This window comes from Cinclus cinclus, unplaced genomic scaffold (assembly GCF_963662255.1).
Source record: "Cinclus cinclus unplaced genomic scaffold, bCinCin1.1 SCAFFOLD_120, whole genome shotgun sequence".
Lineage (NCBI taxonomy): Eukaryota > Metazoa > Chordata > Aves > Passeriformes > Cinclidae > Cinclus > Cinclus cinclus.
In genome coordinates, this window is record NW_026912045.1 from 91,138 (window position 1) to 116,520 (window position 25,383).

The following is a 25,383-nucleotide window of genomic DNA, read 5'->3' on the forward strand; positions in this document are numbered from 1 at the left end:
TTCCAGCAATTTCAAGCCATATTCCAGCTGGGCTTCCAAATAATCCATGTCGCGATCCCAATCTAGAATGGAGCCCAGATCAGAAGCAGTTCCTTGGTGTGCTGGGATCCCCTTCTGCCTTAGGGAACTGGGCACTGCAAGGGGGTTGGGTAAGGCTGTGGGAGCCAGATGTGACTGGACAGGGCCAAAGTTGTAGAGGGGCCTGGGGAGCTCTGGGCTGGCTCTGGTCACTCTCCACCCTCTATGCAGACCCTGTGCAACATCACTGGAGAGAAAAATGAGGCAGCCCAGGGCCTACTGGGTGTTGTCCCTCTTCAACAGAGGAAACACTCCCTAAAGCCCGGGGAAAAAACTGTGCCAGGCAGTGTCAAAACTACACCACTGTCCTTCCTGCCCTCCCTCCCTCCCTACTTTACTTCCCCTCTCCTTTCTTCTTTTGCCAGGGACAGATCCCCCAGACCAAGGGGACAGAGGCAGGCCCTCTCAGGACACACTGGAGCCCTGCTCTCCCCCTTTGCCCTTTCCCCACCATGGGCACCCCTTCCATTCCCCCCAGGTTTCAGGCAGTGACTCCAACCGAAGGACCCCAGCAGGACTGCTCAGTACCCGAGTGCCCTGAGCCTGCTCGGGATAATTCCTCTGGGCTGTGCTGGTCTTGTACGGGCTGTGCCTGCACTGCCAAGCAGCAGAGATGGCAGCTCAAGGCTGAGCAGGGCTCAGGCCCAGAGGCACAGCAATTACCTCCTGTGACTGTGCCTGGCATCGCCTCCCTTCCTGCAGCCGAGGTTGGCACAGAACCACTGCTTTCTCCGGGAAATGCACAGTCCTTCTGCACAGTCATTCCTTTCATTTCTGTTGCAAGGAAAAGGGACAGCTGGATAAGATGGAACTGTTCCCCACTGGGAGGTAGCATCTTCAGGAGATAATGCTGGTGAAATTCACAAATAGGATTCGGGAAATCAGATGAACTTTGGGGTCTCTCAGCCAGCACACTCCCTCCACCAAACTGCCACCCCTCCTGATGTGCTAGGAGAGAAGGAAATTGCAGGGATCTCAGGGTGTGCATGGCCCATGGTGCAGTTTGGGCTCCCTGTCAGCTGATGCCAAATGCCTTCCTGCAGAGGCTGGGGAGAAGCTGCAGCCAGCCCACGCTGGAAAACAACCCTGCAGGGTGTGACAGCAGTAGCAGTGGGGCTAGGAGGCTGCCATGGATCCCTTCCCACTGTGCTGGGCACGGCATGTCCAGATGTGCAGAGAAAGCCCAAGGCTGCTGAGTCTCAGGAGAAGGCTGAGGGAAATGCACCCACCTTGTCCTCCCTGCAGCATTTCCTTCAGCATTTGCCACATGCCTTCGGATGGATCCAGGGATTTCTTGACTGCGGTGTCTTGGATCTTTCCTGTTGGAGGTCCTTAAAACAAAATAGTTCAGTTTTCCAGGAATGGATCCCACAAAAGCAGTGCTCAGCCTGTGGGGTCAGCAGGGACACACTACTCACCCCTGCGATGGGAGCTGGGCATGGGTGCAGCAACCAGTCCAGAATTTGGAGAACTCCTCCCTGCAGACACACCTGTAACTCAACAGCCACAGAAGCCTCTGTCATTACTGCTGCTCTGCATGGGCAGGACTGAGCCACAGGAGCTGTGAGGGGATTGCACAGGGCGAGGGCACACACGTGCACGGCTCTGTCCTGGCACATGCAGCGATGCCCCCCTGGCCCAGCTTTGGGCTCTGAGCTGGCAGCTCCGCCAGGGGGAAAGGCCTTGACCTACCCTCACCATCTCCCAGAGGCTCAGTCTTGGATGCAGGTTGGGAAGCCAGAGCACCTTCCCCAACAGGTTCATCTGCAAAGAAAGGCAGGACAGAACAGCTCCCAGCACTGCAGGAGATGCTCAGGCTGCCTGGGGCTGGCAAAGGAGCCCCACGAGGCACATCCCTGGGCACAGCCCTGGGCCCTTCCCTTCCCTCTCTGGTCTTCTCCATGGCTGCACACAGCACATGGAAGGACACACTGGCATTGTGCATGGGAAGAGGACTGACAGCTAAATGCTCCTTCCTCCCACTGACAGCAATCCTGTGGGATTACTCGGGGCTCCAGAATTGAGTAGGGCAAGGATTCCAGAAACCATCAACCCTGAGATGATCTTAAGGGAAATGGGACACGAGTGAGCTCTTGCCACATTGACACTGCTTATTTTGTCAGGAAGAGGGAATTGAGAACTTGCCTCCAACATCCTCCAAGAACTTGAAACCATCCTTCACTACGACATCCAGAAAACCCATGTCCTGATCCCCATCTACAAGGGAACACAGATCAGAACCATTTCCATGGTGTGCAGGGATCCCCTTCTGCCTTAGGGATCTGGGCGGTGCAAGGGGCTTGGGTAAGGCTGTGGGACCAGATGTGAATGGACATGGCCAACACTGGTTGTTCTCTCCCTCCCACAGAGGAAAGCCTCCCTTGAGAGGTATGGAAAACCATCCCCAGAGCTTCCTGGGGAGAATGAAGCACTGTCCCCAGAAAGGGGAGCCAGGCCATGGGCTCACCTGCTCCCTTCACTTGCCACGGAGCTGCCTGGGCAGCCCTGGCAGGCAGGGTCACTGCCAGGAGGAGCAGGAGGAAGAGTTGCAGAGGAAGGCCCATGGTGCCTTGCCCTCTGCCAGTCCCACAGCTCTTGCTGCCACCGCTGTCCTGACACTGCTGTCCCAGTGTCAGCACCACTGCCGCCGCCGCTGCTGCTGCTGCAACAGTTGTGGTCTGGGACTGACTGGTCGGTGGCTGTGGTGCTGTGCAACCACAGGGCTCTGGCACATCTGTGACCTCAGATGCTGCTGTGACCTCAGCCTGACGTCACCCCAGAGCCTGCTGTGAGCTCATGGCCTTTGCTGTAGTCCCAATGTGTACCCTCATCAGTATAAAAGGGCTGCCCTGATTGTCAATGTTTTTCTTGATCAACGGGCCATTGCTTAGGAAGACTTTTGTTTTGCCTGCTGAAACTGTTGGTCAGGCTGTGTCCCTGAACATGCTCTTGATATCTTCCTGCATTAGTGGGGATCAAAGAGACACATATCCCCCTATGCATCTAAAGAGATTGCTTTCTTATAGAAATCTCCCCCCTTTTATACCTTTAATCTCAACCAGACACAACCAAACCTGTAGAGAAGATGGGCACCCATTGTCTGGCTCAGCTCTGCCCATGCATCTTTTGCCCCAGTCTGCTTCCCATTCATACGCTGTCCTCACGTTCCTCCTCATAACTGCCTCTCATTCTGAATGGCAAGGGAGGAGTCAGTGCTAACTTGGGAATCACCTTTGGGAATATCAGCCTGAAGTGGAGGATTAACAACGGCCAAGTAGGGATTTGGGGAAAGGTCCTTGAGAGCCTGAGCATCACTCTCAAGGCCAGGGTACTGACAAGTCTGTGGGAGGCCAGGGAGTCGGGGGCTCTCCTGCGCTGCATTGCAGTTTGCCTGGCACAGACTTTCCAGTGCAGGGGACAAGGGGTTTGGATCAGGGGATGGGGGGCTGGGGGGGTTCGTTTGAGCTTTTCCTCCACTTTCCATTCCTCATCTAACACCCACCGAGCTAGCAGAAATAATGGTAAGAATTTAGCAATCCAGGCATCCCCTTTATTTCTTAACTCTGTCAATCTGCTTCCAACAGTATCCCAAAAATGAATGGTTGGTATTGCCTCGGGGGATACCCTTGGAAAGCAGAGGAAAAGCCATTGAACAAACTGTGCTAACAACCGCTTGGAAAACTTTCCTTTCCCTCCCTCCCTCCAAGTTACCCACAATTAGGAAATAAGTCCCCCTCTGCTGTGCTGACAGTCTAGCACCCATATTCCCTGATCTTAAGCTGCATTGGCACAACAAAATTCTACTCTCCGCTGCAGCAAAAAGAAACAACAAACTGAAGATACGAGTCCTGGGCCAGCTTTAGTTCCAGGGACAGGGAGCCGTCTCTGCAGCTAACTACTGCAGCCTGTAGGTTCATGGGCTCCCCCTCCAGCCCCGGGGGCCAATGCACCCTTCCCTCTACCTGGAGCACCCTCAGTCTAACTTGGGGGATAGGATACTCACCCTCCTTTTGGTCCACTGGACAGGGGCTGCAGCAAAAATCCTCCTTCAGGGAAGTGTTCCCCAGCTGCTAGAGGTTAGCACTTCATCCCCCAAATCAGCTGCTGGAGAAACCTTTCCAGTCGGCTGCGCTCGGAGGCAGCTGAGAGCCAGACCTGCTTTGGGTTAAAATCCACAGTTCATCCCTGGGCTCCGCTCACCGGGGCCTGACGGTGGACACCAAGTGAGGCAACAGCCAGAGCTGAACTCACTTTGCCACTGCGGCCCCATGCCTAGAGTGAGTTCCACCCCAGGAACAGGAGGCCTTAGATGGAGCTAGAGCTATTGCTCCATGGCCTTTTTAGCTGCCAGACTGCATTCCAAGGAGGCAAGGAGGAGCGGGGAGGTCTTTTGCACGGGACAAAAAGGATTTATTACTCTGGGCAATTTGTGGGGCAAAAGGCAAAAATGGAGAAGGTGCAACAACTTAAACATAGGGGAGGTTTGAGGGGAAGGTACAAATTCTTAGCAAATTGGAGAAGTTCTGGGGAGGGGTAAAGGGTAGGGTTCACAAAGGCATTGTCCAATGAGGGAGGCAGGGGGGGGAAACTGGGTCACATGAACTAAAGAGACCTGGAGTTCTAGGGGATTTCCAAAGGGGAATTCCAAGCAGGGGGTTGGCACAAAGCAGGACTGACAGGTAGTTCAGGACAGATTAACCAAGTGGGTGGGAGGCTGTAATTTTGGACTAAACCATTAACTTGGGCAAGAACAGAACATACTATTGACAAGAAGCACACTGCAAAACGCCTCTGTGTGAGCTGAGGATCCACACGCCAAGGAGGGAGGGAAGAACCTTTTTGGGAGGGCTTTCTACCTCACTGTCTCCAAAATCTCGGTCTTTGCCCCAGTTCATCACCATTTGGCTGTGGAAGGTGCCCTTGGGCCATAGGAAATCAAAGTCCTGGAGTCACTGAAGTTGGATGGAGTTGTACTGGTTTATTAACTTACATTATTTGTGTTGTGAGATAGGATTAGGAGCAAGGCAAAAAACAGGTTTAACTTTAAATGGTTTAAAGAAAAGTTGATTACTAGAAACTATAAAAAAAAACTTAGAATAAAACTTTACACTACTTGCTCTCTTCCACATGCCTTTTTTTTAATACTGAAAATGTACAAGAAACAACTCAGTTCACCATCTTTAAAAGAGTTTCTTACTAATTTATTTGAAAGAGGAGACTTTATTTTTCAGTCTATGGAGGTTTCTTCACATGAAACAGTTTTCTTGTGGTTTTGATGTTACAGTGATTAGCTGCTCAGGAGAATGGAAATTTCATTACTATGTAAAAACCCTTTATTCAGACTAACAGTTTTTCTCTTAACTATTATTGAGGAATATACTGACTTAGTAGGCACACTTTAAGGATTATAGATCTAAAAAAAAAGCTTACTTTATTTTAGATAACAGAGGGGTTTTCTTCTCTTTTGTTTTTTGGGGAGGGGCAGAACAGAAGGGGGTTTTTTATTATTTAAACTTAGAGGACTACAGCAATTTTAACATTTGTTCACTTAAATACTAATGCTTTTGTTTATACAGTTGGAAAGGTCATATTCACTCCATAATATTTTTATGTATTATAGAGGAAACAAGAGTCTTTTCTCCATAGTTTAAAAAGAGAAATTTTAGTTCCTGACTTTTCTCCTAGCTTTATTTAGGATTTGACTTTTCTTTTTGTTTGACTTCAGTGTTTTGATATTGTTTGTGTATTACTATTTCTGGGGGGACTTTTTTTTTTTTTTTCTATTTTGTTTGTTTTTGGTACAGTTTTATTCAGGGCATTGAAGGAGTTAATGCCTTACCCAGGCAGCAGAGGGTTCTGTGATTTTCTCCAGGTGGGGCAGTTGCAGTTATTTATGATCAAGAGCCTTTCAAGGTGCCACGCTGGGGGCTGGGTGAGGACTGTAGGGTTTAGTCAGGGAAGTGGTGATGAGTTTCTGCTTTCATGGCTGTTCTCTGGCGCCAGCTGCACTCAATTCCAGCCGCGGGCCAGGGGCTCTTCCTCCATCCTGCCCTGCTAGCAGGGCTGTGGGGCCTTGCCAGAACGGGGCTCAGCTGTTTTTCCCCAGGCTCCCTGGGCAGCGGGGCGGTCCCGGCCGTTCGGAGCCGCTCTGGGCCAGCGGCAGGGCAGGCTTTTGCCAAGCCGCGGCCACGCCGCTGGAGGGGGAGGCGCTAGGATGTCAGCAACGGGCCTTTCCTTTCCCTGGCTCTCGGGGCTCCTGACTGAAGACAGGGCCCAGCAGCTTCCTGAGCCCTGCCTCAGAGCCCACCTAAACCTGCCCGGCCCGGGCCGCTGTGACTTTGTGAGAGGCTCCAAGGGAAAGAGAACTTACCCGGGGATTTCTCTCTTCACACCTGCGTCTCACAGAGAGGCATAAGCTTGCTTATTGGTCTTGTAACAACGTGTCAATATTAAAAATACGACTGATTGGTTCTTGTCCGATACAAGGGAGACTGCCCAGGCCCCGGCAGGTAGAAAACTGCAGGAAAACTTTACAAACCACCACACTGGAAAAGACTTCCAAGAACATTCAATATTCCTGGATGCCACCAGAAGATAGGATTGAACACAGAAGATCTTCTGCAGTTGAAAGTCAACAAATCCGCTCTCCCCAAGGAATTCCCGAGGTCGGTTTCAGTCCCGATGGATGTTCCTGCCCCTGCATTCATCCAGGTGCCCACAGGGACACAGGATGATGCACAGCCCCCCCCCGCCCCCCAGCCAGGTGTCTTCCCAACATGGATGGCCAGGACCAGGCATCCCAGGGCTCTGCCCAGCGGGGCTCACTGGGGATCATCCAACACCGATCCTCCCATGGGGGATGGAGCTGGAGCAGAGCACGAAGCTCTTCCCGCACTCAGGCCACTCCCAGGGCTTCCCTTGGTGGTGCCTCCGTTTATGTTGGATCAAGTGAGAGCTCCTGGAGAAGCTCTTCCCACACTCAGGACACTCGTAGGGCTTCTCCCTAGTGTGGATGCCCTGGTGGACAGTGACACCGTGTTTCTTCTTCCCTTCTCCTCTTGCCCCAGGCACCCACGGCCGGCTCCTTCTTCCCCTCAAACCCACAGTACCCCACTGGAGGGGCAGGGTTGGAGCTGGGGCAGGTCGGGCTGGGGCAGCGCTGGGCTCTCGGCCGCTCCCGCCCGCACTCGGTCCCCACTGCAGCCGCTCCTGCCAGGACAGTGCGGGGGGGCCCGGCCTTGGCGCTCCCCACCCATGACTGCTTTCCAGGGACAGAGCTCCAGAGCCAGGCTAGGAGAGATTCAGGACACACTCCCCGGCCTGAGGGACAAAATGTGTTTATGGATGGCTCTTCAAGGGCTGGAGAAGGGACAAGAGCTCCAAGACACGCTCTGATTAAGGAAAGGGAATTAGACCAAGCCCAGGTTACCGCCCACATGGTCAGCTCAACCGGCTGAGCTGTGTGCGCCTGCAAGAGCCTGGGACTGAAATGCCCCCTGCAGGAAGGCTCAAATATCTCCTGGTGACAGCATGTCAGCCAACGGGCCGGCAAAAGCAAATCGGAATTCTTCAGCAATCACTGCATCTCTCCTTAAGGCATTTCCACAACAAATACTTCCAAGATAAGGGATTGGGGAAGCAACAGACTCACATGGGGAATTCATTTTACAGCAAAGACCCTTCAGTGGCTATGGCTGCTTTAGGAATACCACAGGGACCTCCACAAGCCCTGGCACCGCCAGAGCTCTGATCAGGTAGAAAGAATGAAGAAGGAAATAAAGAAACTCCTTTACAAGCTGCTGATAGAAACCAAGATGCCATGGGTAAGGCTTTTACCATTGGCTTGGGCAAGAATAAGAGCCAGAGCAGACACTCAATTCTCTCCCTTGTAACTGGTGTTGGGAATTCCTTACCCTGCTAATTCCCCACCCACTAGGGGTGCAGATAAGGGATACATATTTCAAACAGTCTGTGACCACAATCCTGTCTCTTGCAAATCTCTCCCACAGGAAGCTGGGCTGGCACAGAGCCTGCCTTGGCACTTTGCTGCTCACGGCATCCAAGCGGGACATCGGCTCCTGCCTAAGGACTGCAAAGAAGCACCACTGGTGGCCAAGTGGCCCGGCCCATTCCAGGTGTCCCTGAGCACAGAAACAGCCGCCAGCACAGCTCAGCACGGGGGTGTTATAAGTGTTTGATACACACACTGACTCAGAGCCAATTGTATATCAAGCAGTGGAATTTATTAAGCAAGCGGTAACAAGCAAAAGCAGCGCTGGGCGGCCGGGAGTTAGCACTCCACCAACGGCGCGCACTTTCCTCTCTCAGTCCTTTGGGTTTTATACCCCTTGTTTCTGGTGTACGTGTCCCTTTTGCAATCGTGTCTGCGCTGGCACTGCCTGTTGATAGGGGTCATACTTTGCCCTCTGGTGGTCGTTGGAATGAAGAAGACTCCTCTTCCCGGCAGAACTTCTGCCTTATCAGTAGATCCTTTTTACACGTTGAACAATGGATACTTAAGTATGGTTAATTAACTCAGCTCAAACTAATCAAGACATTCTTGTGGACTACGGGTGCATGACTTGTGCCCTTTCAGATCCGGTTCTATTCTTTGTTATTTTATTGAACTCTTGGTAGTCCTTTTATTTTAATGAACAATTTTTATGTTGTTTTTATTACAATCCCTCCTTTTCTTCTTTCATAATTTGTTCCTTAAATCTTTTTAATTCCTGATAGCACAGTGCAAGCTCTTTTTCCACCTCCTCATCATTTAAGATGTGCTCGTATTTAGCTTTACTTAACATCAGGTGGGCAGCTTCTAATCGCCCTTTTACAATTTCTATGACCTTATTAAAGATGCAGGGTCCGAAAGTTAATCCGAACACCAGAAATAACAAAGGACCTGCAACTGTAGATAGCAGAGTAGTAAGCCAGGGAGAACTGTTGAACCAAGTTTCATACCAGGACTGTTGAGCTTCTCTTTCTCGCTTTCTTTGCTCTAGCCTTTCTCTCAGTTTAGCCATTGTATCTCTAACAAGCCCGGTATGATCTGCATAAATGCAACATTCTTCTTTAAGTGCCGCGCACAATCCTCCTGCTGACGCACAATCCTCCTTGCTGACGGAAGATTAAATCTAGCCCCCTTCGGTTTTGTAATACTACCTCAGATAAAGATCGAACAGATTTTTCTAAGGCTGTGATTGATTCTTCTATTCTAGCTAAATCTTCATCTACTGCTATCCTTAATGTATTAAAGTCTGTTGTTTGTCTCACTAGGGAAGCTATTCCCGTACCAGCTCCCGCAGTGCCCACCAACATAAGTGTGGCCACAGTAAGGGCTGTAAAGGGTTCTCTTTTTTGTAAATGATGTTCTGGGGTATTTTGGGCTTGATATACATATTCCTCTGGATGGTATATAATTTTCGGGCTATTTCTTTCTTTATTAGTATTAATCCTCCTCGGTCTGTGCCAGGTTCCCAAAACCAAATTCCCCAGATTTTCCCAATATTCCACCCTGGATCCTGTGGATTGGTTATGTTAAGGTAAATCATCCAACAGGTATTTTGATTTTCCCCTTGCACTGTGCCATCATATCCATGTTTGGGTATTTGACATCCAGGTGGTCCCCACCCGACTCTAAGGTATCTGTCTTGGCCTGCCCCCGGTTCCCAATCAGAGGCAATAGTTTCGCATCCCCAGTATGCACAATAGTAATGTCCAGGCCAATTGCAATAACCCTGTCCTGGATTTGAGCTTGGGCACATATAAAAGGCCTTAGATTGTACTTGTCTTTTGTATGTGTTATCAGTCCCTGCTCGAATAATTGAGCTCAAATGTGTTTGGAAGCTTGGGGCTGCAGTCGTAATTGTTGAGTTTTTAACTATCGAGTCTTCTATCTGTATCAAAGACCATTTGAAAGGTTGATGCTTGTTCTCATAAGCATCTACTTGGCTGATTTGTATATATATTACAGCTAGAATTCCCATAACCTGCCAAGAAGGGTGTGGTCCTGGTGGATTTTTATTTTCAATTCCTTTGTGTCCTAATGTGAAATTTTTTATTTTTGCACCCCCCCTCTGGGTCTATGAGTGATTTCTGGGATTTAAAATCCTTGAGGCAGTTCTTGGAACATTTCTGAATTGTTCCAGTCTGTGGGTTCTCTCCTCCACCTTTTCTTATCCCTCTGCCTCGCTCGCCGACTCGCTTGCTTCAAGCCGCGAGGGGAACCATCTTCTCGGCAGCAAGGATATTCTTCAGGAGGGCCATGTCGTTTTTTGTTGCCTCTTTTTGTAGGATTCCCAGTTCTTATCCTTCACTTGTGGTGAAGAACACCAGACCCCAGGTACTGCTTTTCTACAATTTCCCTTAATGATTTTAGCTATAAAAGGAACTGGTTCATTAGGATGGAAGCAATAATTTTCTGGCCTTGCCCCCCCTTGTGAATACCTTTCCCCTTCACGTAAAATCCTTTCAGTAAGCTCCCTTTCTAGTTGATAGCAATTCTTACAAACACCGCTAGGTGGACTTCCTTTCCAACAATGGACCCACCACCGTTCTTGGCAAATTTTACAAACAAAACATACAAATGGATAACAACCACAATCCTTATTCGAGCAATATATCTTGAAATATCCAGTTATCAAGTAGTTACACTTAATTTCGCTGTCCCATTTTACCCAAACTACCTTCACAGTGTTCATTTAAGTGCGTTTTAGGGTGACTCTAAGGTCTCCTGGAGCGCTGGTTACTTTCCACGGTTCCTCGGAGGAGGGGTGTATAGGTCCTTTTATCCTGCTTGCATGAGTCCAGCCTTTTTCCGCGGTTCTGATGGCAGTTTCTGTGGTGAGTAATACAACATAGGGACCTTCCCAAGTTGGAGTTAACGTATTTTCTTTCCATGTTTTAACCAAATCCTTATCACCCACTTTTATATTGTGAATCGCTAAGTCAAGAGGAGGTCTTTGTACCAATAATCCAGCTTTTCTGAGTTTATCACGAGCTTGTGTCAGCTGTATTATGTAATGATTAATTTGTTGATTACTTATCTCGGGATGATCCGCTGGGGCATCCATATTATACGGCATTCCGTAAAGCATTTCAAAGGGGGAAATCCCTACATCAGTCCGGGGTTGAGTGCGTATATTTAGCAAAGCTAAAGGTAAACATTTTACCCAAGATAATTGTGTTTCATACATCAACTTGGTTAGTTGTTTCTTTATTTCTCTATTTATTCTTTCTACTTGCCCCGAACTCTGTGGGTGCCAAGGAGTGTGATACTTCCATTTTGTCCCCAGGGCTGAAACAATCTCCTTAGCAATTTTAGATGTAAAATGTGGCCCCCTGTCCGAATCTATCACCTCTATTAACCCATATCGAGGGATGATATCTTCTAGCAAAATTTTCACCACTGCTTGTGTAGTTGCTCTAGAGGTAGGAAAAGCTTCTACAAAATGGGTTAAATGGTCAATTATCACTAACAAATGTTTGTATCTCCCTACCTTAGGCAAATCAGTAAAGTCAATTTGAATGTGTGAAAAAGGTCTGCACGCTAAATCCCTTCCCCCAGCTTCCCGTTGTCTCCACTGCTTCTTATTCACCTTTTGACAGGTTAAACATCGTTGTGTGACCTGTTTGGTTAAGTTACACATCCCAATACAGACATATTTAATAGCAAATTGATCTATTAAGGCTTGTGTACCCCATTGAGTTTTGGAGTGGATGGCTTCCAAAATTCTTCAGGCTACCGGTTTTGGAAGAACTTCGTGACCGTCTGGCAATTCTCATTTATTTCCTTTCTTCACTACCTCCATTTCATTCAATTTCTGTTGCTCTCCCTCAGTGAATGTGAGTATTTGAATTGGCCCGTGATAATAACAATGCGTCTTAATGGGGTTCAAACAGACACATTCCATCTTATCTATTTTGGAATCTTCCCAGCAAAACATACAAGGTAATTTGTTTAAATCTTTTTCACAAAAGGAGCAATTTCTCTTAACTCCTGCAGCCTTTTCTTTTAATACCCTGAGGGCTGCGGCCTTTGCTTCGTGATCTGCTAGGTTATTTCCCCTCACTCGATTGTTTACTCCAGTCTGGTGCCCTTTTACATGGACCACAGCTATTTCAGTGGGCCACCTTAGAGCCTGTAAAACCTTCTTTACTAAATCTTCATGAATTAATCCTTTTCCCTGGGAATTAATTAAACCTCTCTCTTCCCAAATTTTTCCAAAGGTATGCACCACCCCATAAGCATATTTTGAGTCCGTAAAGATTGTTCCTGCTTTTCCTCTCAATAATTTCAATGCTCGCCATACAGCATACAATTCACAAGCCTGCGCTGACCACACAAAATTTAGTGGTCCTGATTCTATTACCTCTAGGGTCTTTCCATTAATTACTGCATAACCAGATTTTCTCCTTCCTTCAACTACTCGGGAACACCCATCCACAAACAGTTTTTCCCCATATTCTAATTCTTCCTCTTCTAGGTCTGGTCTGATTTTTGTTTGTTCTTCTATTACCCTTAAACAATCATGCTTTAAGTTTTCACTCGGTTCCCCATATAAAAATTGGGCGGGATTTTGGAGAGAGGTAGTCTCTAAGCTCAATTTAGGAGAAGATATAAGAATCCCTTCATATTTTAAAAGCCGAGCATCAGTTATCCATTTGTCTGCTTTCTGTTGGAGGACCCCCCTTATGTTGTGAGGGGACAAAACATGCAACTCTCCCCCGAAAGTGATTTTTACAGCTTCTTTTACTAACAGAGCAGCAGCCACTATCGACTGCAAACATGTTGGCCAACCCCTTGATACCGGATCTAGTAATTTAGATAGGTAGGCCACAGGCTTTTTACTACCAGCCCAATCCTGGGCTAACACCCCATATGCCGTTCCTTCCGTTGTGTTTACAAAGAGATAAAAAGGCCTCTTTAAATCCGGGAGGCTTAATACAGGTGCATTTACCAACTCTGTCTTGAGAATTTGTAATTTGTCTTCATCTAACTGATTCCACTTCAGTAAACCAGTCTTGGTTAATTTTTCATATAAAAATTTTACTTTCCCACTAAACCCCTCAATCCATTGTCTACAATATCCAAATAATCCCAGTAATTGCCTCACCTCTCGTTTTGTTTGTGGCCTTGGCATAGATAAGATCCCTTTTATCCTATCCGGATCTATCTTTTTCATTCCTTGCTTCAGCCTGTATCCCAGGTATTTTACTTCTTCTTCTACAAACTGGAGTTTAGATTTTGATACCTTCAGTCCTTTTAAACTAAGGAAGTTCAACAGCTTTATGCTCTCTTGCCTTACCACCCATTCCTCCTTGCCAGCAATCAACAAGTCATCCACATATTGAATCAACACGGCCCCTTCTCCTAACTTATAATCACTTAGTAATTGTTCAAGTGCTTGGCCGAACAAATTGGGGGACTCGGTAAATCCTTGAGGAAGAACCGTCCAGCGAAGCTGCTGTTTTCTATGAGTATCTGGGTCTTCCCACTCAAATGCAAAATAATCCCTACAATTCTCTTTCAAGGGGCACGCCCAAAAAGCATCTTTTAAATCTATTACACTATACCATTGATTATCAGGTCCTAATTGGCTCAACAGGGTGTAAGGGTTTGCTACTACGGGAAATCGTTCCACGGTTCTTTTATTAATTTCCCGTAAATCATGTACTAACCGGTATTTCCCATCAGGTTTCTTAACAGGGAGAATGGGTGTATTAAAAGGGGACATGCAGGGTTCCAACAATCCTTGTTTTAGAAGTCTTTCAACCTCGGGTTTTATCCCCATTTTCCCTTCATCTGAAATTGGATATTGCTTAATCTTTACTGGAATGTCAGGGTCTTTCAATGTCACTTCAAACGGTTCTATCTCCAATCGACCCACAGTGTCGGGGGTATACCAAACTTCTGGGTTTATTTCCTGTTCATCCTCTACTCGCAATGGACATAATTTTACTGTTAATCGTTTATTTTCTATACTAATTTCAATTCCTAATTCTACCATAAGATCTCTTCCCAAAAGATTGTAATCAGCTCCAGGTACCAACAGGAGGGTTCCTAAACCCAATTTTGAGCTGCTTTCAAAAGCTACATCTTTAATCACAACTACACTAAAAGGTTCTCCCTTCGCTCCCACAACTTGGATTCTTTCTTTTGATATTTTACATCCTAAAGGGAGGCTTTGTACTGTGGACCTTTCTGCTCCAGTGTCAATTAAAAACTCTATTTCCTGTTGCTGGGGACCTACTTTCAGCTTTACCAGGGGCTCTGATCTTTCTCGGGTCCCCAGCAAATAGAGCCCCTGACCCCCCTAATCTTCCTTAAATTCTTTCTCATCTGCAATCCTTTTCCAACAATCTTTCCGAAAATGCCCTCTCTTTCCACAATAATAACAAGTCCCCTGGGTACCCTCCTTTTCTCTAGGCACATTTCTGGTTCTAGGAGGGCCCCCCTTCGAGGAGAATCGACTAGTTGTTACCCGTTGCTCCTCACGTACTACTGCCATCATTACTCTAGCCTGCTTTTTGTGTCCTTCTTCTTCTCTCCGGACATACACCTTCTGCGCTTCCCGCAACAATTCGTCTAAACCACGATCATGCCAATCCTCAATTTTCTCTAACTTTTTTCTGATGTCAGGCCAAGATTTTGCTACAAATTGAGTTTTTAATAACACTTGACCTTCTGGAGTATCGGGGTTCACCCCGGAATATAGTTGAAATGACCTTCGGAGCCTCTCTATCCATGCAGTAGGGTCCTCATCCTTCTTTGGGCTTTCACAGAAGGCTTTATTTACATTTTGTCCCCGAGGGACAGATTCCTGGATTCCTTGGATTAGGATAGTTCTTAAGTCTGCCATGTGGGCTCGGTGCTGTGGATTTTGCTTATCCCAATTAGGGCGGTGCAATGGCCACTTCACATCAGTTTGGGGACCTGCCTGGTGGTCCCTGTCCCACACCCTCATTCCCGCTGTTCTGATCATTCTCCTTTCCTCAGAAGAGAACAAAATTCCTATGATAGACTGCATTTCATCCCACGTATATATATTGGGACCCAAAAATTGATCAACCCTTTCCGCCACCCCAAGGGGATCTTCTAGCAAATGTCCCATCTCCTTCTTGAATTCTCTAACATCTCCAGAATTAAGGGACACTTCTACATAGCCTATGCCCAGTATTTGGGCAGGCTGCCCCTGTTGTCCAGCATTTGGATTAGGGATCATCCCCAGGCCCACTTCTCTTAATGGATACAGGGTTGGACCTTCTCTATCTCTCCTAGACTGGCTGCGAGTGATCCTTCGGTTATCTTCAGATCTTAACTCGTGGTTCCCCAATTCTCGTTCCCCGGATTCTTCCTCATGATCTGACTCTAGGACTTGTGCCTGGGGAGGTGGGGGAACTGGGAGAGGAGGAGGTATGTATGGCAGGGGGGAAGCAGTCGGGACCTCCTCGGATCGTTTAGATTTCTTTTTCCCTCCCCAGGTGTTTAGGGCAAACAATCTAGTCCTAGTTTCTCCCACTATCCAAAGGGCAGCATATTCACTTTCTTCCAGGCAAAAAGGTTCTTTAGAGTTTACATAAATATTTCATACCTGGCAAATCCAATCTTCGGAACTTCCGAATACTGGCCAAAACAGATTATCTCCACGGATCTTTTTCCCTCCCGACACCTCCATACAATAATGGATCATTTTGACCTTATCCTTCCCTTTCCTAGAAGGACAATCATTCCAATATTTAATCATCATCCCTAACGGACTGTCAGGGGGTATCTGGGGGAGCTTTACTGGGGTCCCTTACCCATGGGATCAGAGGGCCCCCCTGCCAATACTGGACAATGGCCACATGGACCCCCAAATATCCCCCCAAGAGGCTCATCTTTGGCGTCCTGCAAGATCCAAACACACACACACAGGAAAAAACCTCCCAGGGATACCAGATGGTATTTGGGGTTCAATTCTGCAATATGCGAGCTCCAAACACACCCCAATTATAAAAAAACCCTCTCAGGGACCCCCCGATAGGATTGGGATGAGCTTTCCCTCCCTGCTGACCTGCAGGATGCGGTGGGGCTGATGGTCCCGGGGGCTGCGGCCACAGGGAGCACTGGAACCTCCTGTTTCTCCTTCTCTGTCTCCTCCTGCTCCTCCCCTTACTGCCCCTCCTTTTCCTATCTCCCTTCTCCTGCTCCTCCTCCTTCCTAATCCCACCTCCTCCCCAGTTTCTGCATTCTGTATATTTAGAGTGGAGAACCTTGCTTGTTTTTAGAACTAGAACAAAGATCCCAGATGGAACAAGCCTTGCTGGTTTTAGTCAGAAGCATCAGTGACTAAAGGTCATGTTTCCTTTGGTTTTGTCCCGTCCTTGCTCCTCCTCAGCGTTCACACTGGATTATGGGTGTCCTTGTTTGCTGCATTTGCAGAGTTCCTCTTGGATCCTTTGGGCAGTAGGCTGTGCCCTGGGAGGATTCTTTGTGCTCCTTTGTGACATAGGAGAACCTTCCAAGTGGTTTTTGCGTGAGCTGCTGCTGTGATGTCACAGGAACGTTGCCACATCCCAGTGGTGTTCCCATTGCTGTGGGACAGAGGCCTCAGTGCCCGGAGCAGCGCTGGGTGCCTGCTGATTGCCGGAGGATCCTCCTGCCCGAGGCATTCTCAGCCCAGCCCCTGACGTGTGTCCTTCTGTGCTTGCAGGGCTACAGTCTGCAGACGTGTGCAGCACAGCCACAATGATCCAGCCAGTGGTTGCTGCAGTTTGCACTCTGTACTCTGTGGCTTATTCAGGATATTTTTTAACCCACTTGGCAAGTAAGTTGACTTTTTCCCTGGCTGCAGCATCTGTGGCGTTGGGCTTGCTGTGTGCTTTCTGTTCTTCCTCTGGACCCCAGTTGCCTTTGTAACCAAATTGCCATGAAGACACCATTAGATTGGCAGAGCTCCTGCCAGCAGCTGCAGCTGAAGAAGGGGGTGTCTACAGCCAGCGAGGCGTTTGCAATGAGGCCCGCACGGGTTCTGTTCCCTCAAGCAGGGCGTCTGTGGCAGTGGAGCCTAGAACTCCCTCCATTTGCTGGTCCAGCCAAGAACCGACACAGCCCAGTACTTTGTGCTGCTCTTTTGCTTGCTCTGTGAAGGGACTGTGGCTCCTGGAGGGATGCTGTGAAAGCAAAATGCTCTCTTGGGGTTGCCTTGCTCTGTGGCACTTCCCACCACAGGCAGTTTTTTTTCCTACCAGCATCTGGTTCATGTTCCCTCTCCCACTGCAGGGCACCTCATGCGTGGATCCCAAGCAGCTCCTCCTTCGGTGAGTGGGAAGAAACCTTTGGTGTTCAGAATTGTGCAGCAAGTTGTGAGCTCTGTGTGTGGCAGCTGAGTGCCATGCTGGGAGGCTGAAGGAAAGCTCCTGTCAGGGTCTTTGCAGCAGCAACAGCAAAGGGATCCCTGGCAGTTCTCTCCTTTTCTGCTGAAGAGTTTTAGAAGAGCTGCAGCCCTGGTTTTGCAGGTAGAAGACTGGCCTTAGCCACGGTGAAATATCAAATTCCCAACAATAAGCGGCAATGTCAACTTTAGCCCATTGTTAGTTTGGACAACTCTGAACTTTGTTTCTGCATAGCGCAGCTGGATGAGTAGCTGAGGATAAATAAGGTGATAACTGAGATAGAACTTCCTGTCCCTCACACTACTGCCTGTCCACAGGGCGGAAAAGCTGCATCAGCGCCTCCTCTGGCTCCCTCTGCTTCCAGAGAGGAAGAAGACAGCAGTGAGCTTCCTGCTGTTCTGGGGGATGAGGGCAAACACCCCGTGGTTTGGGAATACAACGGTGAGACTCCCGCAGTGTGGGACAAGGACAGCGGACATCTCCCGGCATGCGACGAGGATGGTGGATGTCCCCTGGAATGGGATGAGGATAGAAAAGCTCCCACAGCGTGGGATGATGGCCAACCTGCAGCATTTTGGGAAGAGGATGGAGAACCTGCAGCTCTTTGGGAAGAGGACGGAGAACCTGCCTCTGCTTGGGAAGAGGACACTGAACCTCCCTCTGCTGTGGGATCCTGGGCTGAACATTCTGACAGCAGCACAGCCTCGCAGCCAGAGGGGAGAGGGGAGTGGTGCCTGATGCAGCTGAGTACGTCTGTTCTGTTCCTGTGTGCCACAGCAGGGTGCTGTGCGTGTGTCTCTGCATGAGCTGCACCTCGTGCTGCTCTGCAGCTGAATGTCACGGAGTCATTTACTGTCCTTCCCCAGCTGAGACCAAGGGGCTCATGGCCCCAGGGAGTGGGGCTGCATTCTGGCTCTGCTGCAGGGCAGGGTCTCCATCTGGGAGGGAGCATCTTCCATGTGGTTTCTTTCAGGGAGCATGGTGAGCGTGGGGGAGCCTGCTGAGAAATACCTGGAACTGGGGCAGATTGGCCAAGGGTAAGTGCATGGCAGTTACTTATGCACAAGCAGGGCCAGGTATTTGGCTGGTGCAGGATCAAGTGAGAAGTCAGGAGAGACCTTCAGACACTGGGGTATGATCCTGCTGTCTCTCAGTCCTAATCCAAATTGGTAACTGTGGTCAGAAGGCACTGTCAAAGGCCTCTGAGGCTGGCAGTGTCCCGCCTGCAGCAAGGAGCAGGACCTGGAAGATCTTCAGTGCCTGGAATTTGATTGCCTTAAAGAGCAACTCACGTGGTGACCTGGTCACCAGTCAGACTCTTAGAAAGCAGTTCTCAAGAAAAACTAGGAAGTGCTTTTCCCAGCACAGGTAGTAAACCCCATACATTCAGTAACAGACACAGAGCTGCTGCACTCGAGAGGAAAATGCATCACCTGCCTGATGGCAGGGCCCCTGTGGATCCTGCAAGTCTTAGGCAGGAAATGCAAAAGAATGTAATGCATTATTTTCCAGGTTTTTAGACACCCACCCCCCACCTCAGGTTTTGAACTAAAGGAATTCAGTGTAGACATTTGGGATTTGCTCCATCCCTTTTCCTTCATGTTGGCCTCAGTTTTCTCTTGCACAGCTTGCATGGCAGCTGCTGCTCTGGTGTTTGAAGGGTCGATGCACCCAGGTGTTTTGTGAATGCTGCAGGCAGCAGAGATCTCCTGTGTGGGCTGGCTTTCACTCCCAGGGCCTAAAGCACTGCTTCTTTCTTCTCTGCTGTTTTGTCTCCAGGGCTTTCGGAACTGTTTATAAAGGACTCGACAGGGCCACTGGAGGAGAGGTCAGTGCCAACATGTCCAGCACGTCTGGCAGCTCTCAAGGGCTCTCCCCTCTGCTCGGAGCTATGGCTGGAGCTTTGGGGGCCCAGCAGAGCTTTCCTGCTCAGGCTGCTCCTCTGAAGGCAGAGCAGTGTCAGCCTTCAGAACACAGCTGGGACAGACTTGGTCCTTCTGAAGTGCCCAAAGGAATGCAAGGAGGGCAGTGGTGTCTGTCAGAGCAGGACACGCTGGCTTGGTCTTCAAGTCTAAAACCGTGAATGCGTCAACTGGTGGAGACTGAGGCCCAATTTCTCTGCATCCCAGCCTTGGACAGGAACGCTATTTAGCAGTTTTTCCATCCTGCTTTTCATCTTCAAAGGATACCTCATGGCCTAATTAGGGAGAGATCCTGCTTGGGCTCAGTTTGGGGTTCTAGTCCTACTGCAGCTGCTCACAGAGAGAGAGGGAGAGGGAGAGGAAATGAGAAGATGAATGCCCAGAGCAAAGCTCTCTCCTAAACCCTGCAGTTGTGTTTGAGTCTGGTGTCAATGACAGCCTGTGACAGGATTCATGTGAGCAATGGATGTGTGTGTTTGCTTTCTTGTGCAACCCCAAACAGAGCAGTGGCATTTGAAATCATGACCAAATCCCATAGAATTGCTAAAGGGTTCTGGGCTGTTTTGCTCTGTTTCACAGGACCAGAATGACCTCCTGCTTGCAAAATGTGTTTAATAATAACAATGATGATGATGATGATCATCATCATCATCAGAGTGGTGGTAAACTAAGGCCATTTGAGAAGACTGTAGGTGCAGAAAATGTTGTTAGAGCTTTGAGGCTGACAGCTGAGGGACCATTTCTGCAGAGCTTACAAGGCCAAATGTCTCTGGCCACGTGTCCTGTAAGCAGCCCACAGTGAGCAGAGAAATGGGCTGTGGGAACGGCACTTGCTGAGCTCTGGTGTCCCATCCCAAGGCAGTTTGGCACAGCCTGGCTCCGCTGCTCCAGAAATATTTGCTCTGTGTTTGCTGTGGTCTCCTGCCACAGACCCCTCCAGTTAAAGGTCTGCAATGTTGCTTCAGGTGGCCATAAAGAAAATGAGTCTCGGAGAGCAGAACAGGGAACGAGCTGTGAATGAGATCCTGGTCCTGCAAGGCAAGAAGAACCCCAACATTGTCAACTCTTTGGACAGGTGAGTGCTTCAGGTCTTAAGCCATGCAAGGACCCTGCATTCATCTTTCATCTGTAGTCTGTAGCCTGTTCTGAAAAAGCCTGACCCAGCCATATCTTCCCAAAACAATAGCCTGGCAGTTCACTCCCTCCATGCTTTTGTTTGTTTTTTTCTTCAAGGTGACCCTCTTTGCTGTGTCTTATGACAAGTGCTGATAAACCATGGCAGAAATTATTTCCCTTGGCTTCTTCTTTCCAACTCGTTTCCATTGCTGCAGATGCCAGGAAGCCCAGGTTTCCAGAAGTGCCTCATTTGCCCATTTTTCAATGGCCTTGCCAGTTTGTGAAGGCACTTTGTGCAAGGTTTTCCAAACAGTCGATAACTTTTGTCCCAAGTGCTGGACAGCCTCCTTGCCTGGATAACTCTGGAAGTTGTGTTGCCTTGTTCTGGAGGGAATGGTGGAACTGATGAGTTCAGACGCTGAACCAGCTGGGGGCAAGTCTTGTGGTTCCACATTGATCTGGGCTGTTGCTAAACTGCATTTTTCACTTGCTTGCCATCTAAGGCATCTCCTTTCTCACAGGTGTCTCCTTCTCCTTCAGACTGTGTAGATTCCAAGGCCTGTGCAGGCTGGCAGGAATGTCTCTCTGTCTGATTCTACTCTCATTGACAAGTGACCTGGAAACACAACTCCACTTGAGGCTTTTCCATGGGGGAGTTGAGCAGTGCACATTCACCTCCATGCCGCTGTTTTCCTCTCCCAGCTTCCTTGTTGATGAAGATCTCTGGCTGGTGATGGAATATATGGATGGAGGAACTTTGCAGGACATTGTCACACAGACACGCATGGCTGAAGGAGAGATGGCAGCTGTCAGTCGGGAGGTGAGGGATCCTGCTTGTGCTTCCCGTGGCTTGGACACCATGGTCCTTCCAAACAGGGTGTGAGAACAGGGGTGGCTCCATGCTCAGGGCTTTGTTTCCGTGTTGCTTTTATGAACTGGAGAAGAAAGAGCCTCTGAAGTGAACGACCTGCAGTCTCACTACACTTCTACTCTGTTCTTGTGCCCCTTTCCTGCTGTTGTGATACTCTGTCTGTCTTTTTTTTTAGTTGATTTGCTGTTCTCAGCTTTGCCTTGAACCATTTGCCTGGAGCTTGTCTGCACTGTCTCCTGGCCTGTCGCAGCAAAGTTGCTGCCGGGACAATTCCAAACTGCCCTTTCTTGTGTGATGTATTCTGGCCATTGATTTTTACCCTTGTGTTTCTTGTTCTCTCTCAGTGTCTGCAGGGCCTGGATTTCCTCCATTCCAACCGGGTGATCCACAGAGATCTGAAGAGCTCCAACATCCTTCTGGGAATGGACGGCTCTGTCAAACTGGGTGGGTGCTCCTGGCCAGGCACGGTGCTCCCAGGGTGTGAGTCTGAGGCTGTTTCCCAGTGACAACCAGAGCCCCACAAGTGCTGCTGGTGGCACTGCCCGGCTGCTGCAGCCAGCTGAGAGCAACTGCCCCGCACAGAGAGCTCAGGAGAGGAGCAGGGTGTCAGGAGTGGCTTTGCTCTAGGTGTGGCCCTTCCAGAGGGACGGGAGTTGGAATCTAAACTTCAAGGGAAGCAGTAAAAGCCACTGCATGAAAGCTGAGGGTTTCTTTAAGGGTCCAGTTCCATCATTCCTTGGCCACAGCCCTGAGGACTTTTCCAGCTGGCTTCAGTACTGCATTCTCAGACTGAGAGTGGGGAATCTTTGTGCTTGGTTTCCTCATTCCAGCTGTCTTTGACAGTGTTTGTTTCTGTCCTCAGCTGATTTTGGCCTCTGCGCTCAGCTCGGCCCTGAGCAGGACCAGTGCAGCTCCATGGTGGGCACTGCTCACTGGATGGCCCCAGAAGTTGTGACCAGTTCTCCTTATGGCCCCAAGGTGGACATCTGGTCTTTTGGTATTGTGACCATCGAGATGGTGGAAGGAGAACCTCCTTACTTCAAGCAAACAGGGGCTATGGTAAGAGGCAAATTCTCCAGTGTTTGCAGAGGCCTGTGAGCACAGGCTGGCCCTGCACTGGGAGGAGCAGCTGGAGGTTTCTGCACATTGGGAAGGGAACTCCCAGAGGACTCGAGCCTGAGCACAGATGAACATTCGGCAGTCTCCAGCAACAATTTGCTTTGGGTTTTAAGTTGTTGCAGCTCTTCCGTCTGTGAGGATGACCTGAAAACGCAAAGCCAGTGTATCAGCTCTAATGTTATCTTGCAGAAAAACCCCAAACCAACCCCAAAATCCACCCCCAAACCCTACAAGTTTTCTGAAGGACTTTCTAAAAGAGCCAGATCAACTCCCCCTGATTTTTCTCACTGGGAAACTTGTCTAAAACATGAAGAGCATTGCTTACCACACCCCTAGTCCAACATATTTCCTTCCTGGTCCGAGCTGCTTTCTCTGTCATCAAGCCGGAGCTTTCAGCAACCCAAACCTCCTGTTCCTTGCCTGGCAGTTTCCGGGATGGGGCATCAGGAATGCATTTACTTCAGGGTCAGTGGCACTGCAGACATGTGTTTGATGTAAGAATCCTTTGATATAACACATGCCGGCCACACTGGCTCTTGGAAATGGCCCGTAAAGCTGGTATTTGGAGAAGCAAAAATGTGCTATTTCTGATGCAGGTTCCTACTAATAACGTCAGCCAACGAAACTGGCTCTCAGGGCAAGATCATTTGGATGTTGCAATGGCTGCGGCTGCACCAGGGTTTGGGGGTTTTGGCTGGCATAGAAAAATGAGCCGTGAGCAGTGCCTCTGCCAGGGAGGAAACTGCCCCCGGAGCTGGGGCTGAGGAGCCAGGGTCGATGTGAGCACTCGTGGGTGTGAAGGAAGCCGGCAGAGCCCTGGGTTTGCTTTTCCTGCAGGCTCGCGCTCTGATCCGGCAGAACGGGACCCCGCAGCTGCAGGAGCCCAGGCGCCTGTCGGCTCTGCTGCGGGACTTCCTCGAGTGCAGCCTGGAGCCGGACGAGGAGCGGCGCTTCTCTGCCCAGGAGCTGCTGCAGGTGAATGCGAAGCGGCTGCAGGGGAAACAGCAGCACAAGGGAGGGAGGCAGGGAGGGAGGGAGGCAGGGAGGGAGGGAGGGAGGGGTTTTCTTGGGGGGCCCCCCCTCCGCCAATCTCCAGTCTCGCTGCTTTTCACGAGCAAAGCAAGCAGAGCCCTCGCCTGCTTTGGGCTGGCAGGGTCCTTTCGAGGTCATCTGCACCTGCTAAACCCACAGAGCAGGGACATCTTCAAGTGGCTCAGGTGGCTCAGAGCCCTGTCTGACCTGAGTTTGGATGCTTCCAGGGAGGAGGCACCTCCCACATCTCCGGGCACCCTCTGTCAGTGTTTCCCCAGTCTCCTGATAAAAGAATTCTTCCTTCGACCCAATCTGAGCCTGCTTCCCTCTCTTGAGTTTCAAACCATTCCCCTTTGTCCAGGAACTTGACTCTAGAAAGTAATGGTTCATTTCTTTCTTTTTTATCCTTTGGACAGCACCCATTTTTATCATCAGCCAAGCCTCTCTCCAGCCTGACCCCTCTGATCACTGCAGCAAAGCAACGGCGGGTGCAGCAGAGGAGATGAAACATCTGAGAACAGCTTTTTGTGACAGTAGTTAGGTCTAGTTAGGTAGGGTAGTTAGGACTGCTAGTTAGTTAGGGTCGTTAGGAGAGCCTGTTTGTTATGGCAGGTTTTGGAATAAAAAGTCTCTTAAAACCTCAACACCCTTGTGTTCCTTCCTTCTCCCCCTGTGACTCAGCTGCCCCGAGCAATGCGAGGAAACAGGGTCAGGGACTTGTAGATAAGAGATGATCACTTCCAGAAAATGGCACTAATTGACGTGGACTGTTGTTCAGCGGCGGCCGGAGCTCGGTGTGGCGGCCCCAGCGCAGGGTCCCGGGGACAGGGCAGCCACCTGTGTCCTGCCCACAGGAACCGGGACGAGCCGGCGCTGCTCCGGCACCGGCTCCGGCCGAGCTCCCAGCGGGAAGGAGACCGCGGGCAGCCGCTCCCGCAGCGCCCCCAGCCCAGGGGCAACACGGGCCGGGCACGGGACAACGAACCCGACAGAGCCCCCCGCCCCCCCCTCCGCCCGCAGCGAGCCCCGAGCCCCCGCAGAACCGAGCGCGGCTCCCACCTGCGCTGGGGCCGCCTCCGAGCTCCGCCGCCGCCGCTCCCGGGCCCGCACACATGCTCCGGCAATGGCGCCTTAGCTCCGCCAGGGGCGCTCTGGGGGCGGCACCGGGGCCGGGCTTCTCCCCGCTCTGCCCAATCAGCGCGGCATAACGAGGAGTGACGGCACAATCGGCCAATCGTAGCGAGGGGCGGGGCAGAAACTACCCCTGCTCCCCCGGGTATTGCACAAGCCCAACAAAAATATTTACAAAAGGTTCTACATGTTCAAACATTTTAGCACAGTTTCTCCCCCTCCCACCTTTTTCAGGCATGTGTAGTTGTCCCAGTCCTGATGATTTGTTACTTGTCAATACATTCAACAAGTTCCTACTCCTTCATTGGGTAACGTTAACAAAACAACACCTTCACAAACATCACAACACAACATTCTCATTAAAAGATCTCCAAACTTCAGCAAAACTTCTTTTATAAAAGCCAGTGTTAAAAACCTTAGTGTTCACTCTAACAATTGCAAAGCCAACACTGTAATATATTTATCACAGTGGCTTTGAGCTTAGAGCTGGGCTTGGGCTAAGGAGCGCAACTGGAGTTGCCTTTGGGCTTAGGTCCAAGAACAGTGCTGGCCTTAGGGCAGGAACTGGGGCTGACTTTGGGAGTTCAATTTAAAGCTGCCATTGGAGTGTGGGCTGGCACTCCAAACTGCATTTAGGGCTTGAAATTGCCATTGGTCTTGGGCTTAGAGTTGCAATTGGGGCTGGCTTTGTGCTTAGGGCTAAATGCAGAATTTGTTTTAGGGCAGAGAATTAGGCAA

The 25,383-nt window shown here is 49.6% G+C and overlaps 1 protein-coding gene across 1 annotated transcript; it reads left to right on the plus strand.

Annotated features, from left to right (window-relative positions):
• The first annotated feature begins 15,916 nt into the window (after window positions 1-15,916).
• Window positions 15,917-24,238, plus strand: LOC134057102 (serine/threonine-protein kinase PAK 3-like). The gene is made up of 13 exons (XM_062514128.1): window positions 15,917-16,021; window positions 16,773-16,789; window positions 16,967-17,174; window positions 17,342-17,379; window positions 17,819-18,240; window positions 18,428-18,491; window positions 19,234-19,282; window positions 20,342-20,451; window positions 21,195-21,312; window positions 21,708-21,807; window positions 22,226-22,422; window positions 23,320-23,457; window positions 23,931-24,238. The coding sequence occupies exons 1-13, from the start codon at window positions 15,917-15,919 to the stop codon at window positions 24,018-24,020; spliced, it is 1,656 nt and encodes a 551-aa protein (XP_062370112.1). The 3' UTR covers window positions 24,021-24,238.
• Window positions 24,239-25,383: the final 1,145 nt, after the last annotated feature.